Raw genomic sequence first — 5,469 nt, forward strand, 5'->3', positions numbered from 1 at the left:
TTGAGATTGATAGTAAATATTCACAAGATATCATTCCACACATTAGCTGATATCAGTGATTACACAAACATCAGGATATGACCAAAAAAATCAACAAAAAATGTAAAAAGGATTGTCCATGCAACAAAAACCTTGGACGCTCTAACCACTTAACATTCACAGGGTACAGGCAAAATGGAAACTCATTTTGCTCTTGAAAGATTTTGAGAATGTTTAGCCATACCCATTCACTGTAACTGAACATGTAGAGTAGAATTGAACATTTATGATTTTTTTTTTTCATCCTCCGTCGCGCTGAGCGTCGAGGGTAGATGCCGTAATAAAAAATCTTTATTGAATGTAATTATCCTGTTATTAATATTTCTAAATACACACAAAGGACTTTAATGCTGTCACATTTAATTTATTTTGAGTCAAAGATACTTAAAATAGAAGGAAAAAAGAACAATTTTTCCTCATCCCCATTACACAATGAAAACTCCAAAAGGAACCCACAAAAAGTAAAAGTAAACATAAGAGGAATGGATGGGCATGCCATGCTCATACAGTAGAAACCTTCTGCAATAATTTGGCAAATTTAAGACGTGCATGCTGCTTCGAGTGCTGACTTGATGAAAGTGAGCTCAGTGCATACACTACGGGAAACGTGCATTCAAGTCACTTATAAACACGTGCATATACATGCGCGCAAGCACACACGCACATATGCACGCACCCACACACTCACATAGATTCCAATTATGATGTTGGGATATACTGCTTAGCTTTTTGTACTTCCTAAAAGCAAATTATAATAGAAGAATGGGTTTTTTATGGTGTACTCACTTTTAAAAAAAGAACCAAATCATTACAAATCACTACGATGTTCAAAAGTCAATGAGAAATTTAAAATATTTATTACAATTAATTTTTATAATTATGATAAGTTCCTTACTTTCTTTCATAATATAAGAAATGAAAACTACAACTGAAGTATTACAGCATACATAAAATGCATATTTCTCGGAGTATATATATTTGAAATAAAAAGAATGGTAAATATAGATCTATGTTTTTTTTATTATGCTCTTACTTTAAAAAAGAATTGAATTATTAAAGATTGCTCTGATGTTCAATAACTATTTTCTCGGACTATACTCTTTTTCATTTCAAGTTGCCAGATGAATCTATCCAACAAGCATACAGTATTTCAAACATGCCAGGCTACCATCGACCCATGCACACTGAGAATCCAGTACCAACTACCTATAAGATCTGACAGGGGGAAAAATTATACTACAGAAAATGTCCACGTCAAAAAAAAAAAGAAAAAAAGAAAAGCAGATTAGAAAGGGAGGTCGTCCACACAGTAACGCAGTTACCACCGTGTACAAGTGTCTTACTTCCCCCTGTGTGAGAAAAGAGATGCAATATGATATGGTTACGCCATCCACATAAGGGACAGAGAATAAAAGAATCATCACAACTGGTGGAATAATAGTACGTTCCACCGAAAAAAAACCTGACTAATTGTCGACCAGCTGTTCAGCTGTACAAAGCCCAAAACTTTGAAAAATTTTTCATTACACAGTTTCACAATCTGTGGTATCGGCTGCTTACATCCGTGAAATATTTGGTGGAAATTCAAATTCTAAATATTGAAGGAAAAAAAAAAGGTAAGATCGATACAAGGACTAGATACAATTTATGAAAGAATTGAAAAAAAAATTTTCTTGCTCCTGAAGAATTTTGCTTTCTGGGCTAAGAACAACTAAACTGCTTGCCAAAGTAATGCATCTTATGCACCTGTGAAAGAATAATAGATCTCAGGCATATATATATATATTATAATGAGTACATATGTACATAAAACAGATTCTAAGAGAGAAACAGAAAGTGCTCTGTGACGTGTTGATAAAGCAATAATAACAGCAAATAATAAATCAGAAAATATATCATACAGAATCTATCATCTCAAGGGGATGAATATACAGGTTCTATCATTCATAAAATCAAACAAAACAAGATTCTTTTCGCAGGAGAGAGCAATGAGGCTATAATGTTTAATGGAAAGTTAAGCCAGTCATTATCTAAGAAACAAAACAGATCAAATCAAAGCATTAGGCATGCGAAGAAATAAATAGGACTATATGAGACAATTTAAGGACTCAGGGTCAAAAGTTCCATCTGACATACAATAGTATGTTTTTAAAACAGTTTTACTGAGTTTTATAGCATTTGCAACAGAGATAATATTAATGTAGACAGAACCTTCTGACTCAGATTCAACAAACAGAAAAACTTAAGCAAAGGAAAAAGGGGAAAAAAAACAACAACAAAAAACAACCAACAACGCTTGTCTAACAAAGCAAAACAAGAGTGTCTCAAGTGTACATGGCGAGAGCAAACAGAGGAACAAAGTATCTTTCAGGAACTCAAGAAAGACTGAAGGAAAGCACATGACGTAAAATTTATGCTTCAATTGAACCATACACCTGCACATGAATAGATCTGCTCATTTAACAACAGCCTCATCCGCAGACAATCTTATCGACAGTCCTATCAACTGTTTCATCAGATATACTGAACCATCAGCAGACAGTGTTAACAATAGACTCTAAAGAAAGTAAGTGTACAGGTTTAACGCCTCTATCAACTCTACAGTGGTAGGTTATTTAAGCGGAGGGACCTTAACGTTCGTCTCCAACAGAACTGAGGCAAATGGGTTGACCGCTTTGAGATCTCCACAAAATGACCACAGTTCAAGAACTACCAGTCTGTGATTCGAGCTACGGCCAGCTGCTCTGTAGTCTAGCATGAAACCGACTGAGCTAATGGCCAGCCAACGAACTGTCTCATCAAATAGATGGAACACATGAAGCAGCTGACGCAATGGCTATGTACTAACGATGAGTTCTTTGAAATTGGAATAAAAATATTTCAAAGACTTCTTGAATGTCATCTAAAGACCAAACGAACCATAAAGCTGTCTCTCTCTCTGTTTCTACTGTCTGACTCTTTCACAACTCTCTCTCTCTCAACATTCTCTTTCGCCCTCTCTCTCTTTGGTCTCCACAATGCACACTTAGGTACGTAAGATACCAAAGAGTAGCATAAAATGTTTCCCTTCAAGAGGTATAGCCTTCACAACCAAAATCTGCCTGTAACACTAACTATCAACAAATCAAGACCACGAAAGCAAACTCAACCACAAATAAAAACCAGAAAAAGTGATCTGTTATACAATGACAAAGAGTAAAAAATAATCTGCTCAAACTTTTTCAAATCGGGAATGAACGACCCATTTCAACAAACTGATGGCACATTACAAAGGATATCTCTGAGAGAGAATATATCTTGCAAAATTTCTCAACCACTTTAAGCGTGAAAGACATGAGCAGATGCATGATGGGTGACACACAAGAGGGCAAAGGGCAAGGCCACAGAACACTCACTGCTGTTCCCGAGCCCGCGAGAACGGCGCTGTGAAGTAGTCTGGAATCTCTGGCAGAATGTCCTCGTCGTAGTCGAAAGGTGTGGGACACTTGCTCCAGCAAGTCTCAAACTTCTCGCTCATGTCGTTTTTCTGAGGAGAAGAAATCTCGGCTGATGATACTTTTCCCCCTAGTATCATAACCAAACACCAAAGTGAACAGGGCACTATCTAAATTTCTTTTTAAAATGTCGATGTTTTCTGCCCCCATAAATACAATTAAGACAATCCAGGAGGCGGGCTTCCAACCCTGCCTGTCAGGGCTAACCCACCAGGCTAAGAGGGATACAACATCTAAGCAGAAAGGTCGAGGTACTCGACAAACATTTCTCCCCACTTAGAAATTAAACTCGGCTCTCCTGAGTGCCACAGTGAAGCGCCTACCTACTACACTTTAGACATCGGTATCACGTTTCAAGCATCAACAGAAAAATAATTTTCTCTACTGCCACCGATGTCTTATGGTCCTTCCTCTGCACATCTCTTTGGACTCACCACAAAAGGCATCTTCACGTTCATTATCTCGGTAGAACGTGTGAGCATATCCCACAGAGCTTGCACGTCCACATAAAAAGGCTTCAATGATCTAAATGTGTCAATGGGGGTGTAAAAAACCACTAGATTCATTTCTCAGCCCATCTCCTCGGACTCACCACAAGAGGCATCTTCATGTTCATGATCTCGGCAAAGCGTGTCAGCACTTCCCACGGAGCATGCACCTTCACATAGTACGTCTTCTCGTCCTTGTCATACTGTGAACAAACACGAGTGCCATATGTTGAGTGAACGAGACATCGCAATCAGCAAACGCGACATAACTAACACTCAACGATTAAAAGGTAAATACATGCTGAGCCTTACATAGCTACATTAATAGAGACTCTGAATGAAAAACGCTCAATCATTACAAAGACAAATACATGCTAAACCTTACATAGCTACACTAACAACAGCAACATTGAACTAAGTGACTTAAAATTACACAGATACACAATGTTCTATAAGACATTATTAGATATACAATACTGTGGGTCACGTAAGGATGGACCACTGAAGCATGCAAATATCTGAAATCTCTCATAAGTTGACTGACGATAGTACTATTGCATACAAATAAATGCAAGCATTCATGGATAAAGTCAATAAAATACAAAGAGCTTTGTTCTGAGGTTTAATTCTTTTGTGTCACCAGTAATGGGATAGTCTTAATCTTGTTAATGTTTCCCAGTCTTTCTCTCTGTCTCAGTCTGTCTGTCTATCCATCCATCATTTTGTCCATCTGTCTGTCTTTCTTTTTCTACCTCCCTCTTTCTATTTTTAAACACCTATCCACAAACAAACCCATCAAGTATCAAGACATGCTATCTCTTACACATGTACACACACACACATACACACACACACACACACACACACACACACAAGCACCCAGACACACATTCTATAATATACATATTTTTATATACACATAAAACTTATGCTATGCCTAACATTTGTAATACATGTATAAAATATCAATGTGAGGGTTAGGGACATTGCCAGTCACAACTGGGTTTTTTTTTTGTCCAGTTGTGCAAGACACAGGTGAAGACAGTCATGGTGAGGCAAAGGTTAGGGGTCAGGGGTCAGGGGTCAGGGGTAAGCAGAAGCAGTCTCTATAAATATGATCGTGATTGGCCGTCATGCAGTTAAGTAGGAAACAGTCATAATGGCGGTGACTTACCAGTCATGCAGTTAAGTCACCAGCTATCCCAAAAAGTAGTGACTTACCGTTACCAGTCATGCATTCAAGTTATAAGCTAACACAACAGTAATGACTTACCAGTCATGCAATTAAGTCATGATTCAAACTCAACAGTAGTGACTTATCAGTCTTGCGGTTAAGTCATAAGTATCTCAACAGAAGTGACTTAGCAGTCAAGCAATCAGAAAGAAGCACAATAGCTTGCATGCAACATCCCAGGAAAGAAGCGCAACAATAGGGGTATCCCCCCCCC

General features: G+C 37.8%; 1 protein-coding gene across 1 annotated transcript in view; it reads right to left on the minus strand.

Moving 5' to 3' along the window:
• LOC101857809 (anoctamin-4) overlaps window positions 1–5,469 on the minus strand; it is a gene marked incomplete at its 5' end in the record, with an annotated part of 84,927 nt that overhangs the window by 36,923 nt on the left and 42,535 nt on the right. The window contains 3 exon segments of the mRNA XM_035970992.1: window positions 1,383–1,388; window positions 3,435–3,565; window positions 4,126–4,224. Coding sequence (XP_035826885.1) covers window positions 1,383–1,388; window positions 3,435–3,565; window positions 4,126–4,224 — 236 coding nt within the window.

The sequence above is a fragment of the Aplysia californica genome, unplaced genomic scaffold (genome assembly GCF_000002075.1).
Source record: "Aplysia californica isolate F4 #8 unplaced genomic scaffold, AplCal3.0 scaffold00356, whole genome shotgun sequence".
Taxonomy (NCBI): domain Eukaryota; kingdom Metazoa; phylum Mollusca; class Gastropoda; order Aplysiida; family Aplysiidae; genus Aplysia; species Aplysia californica.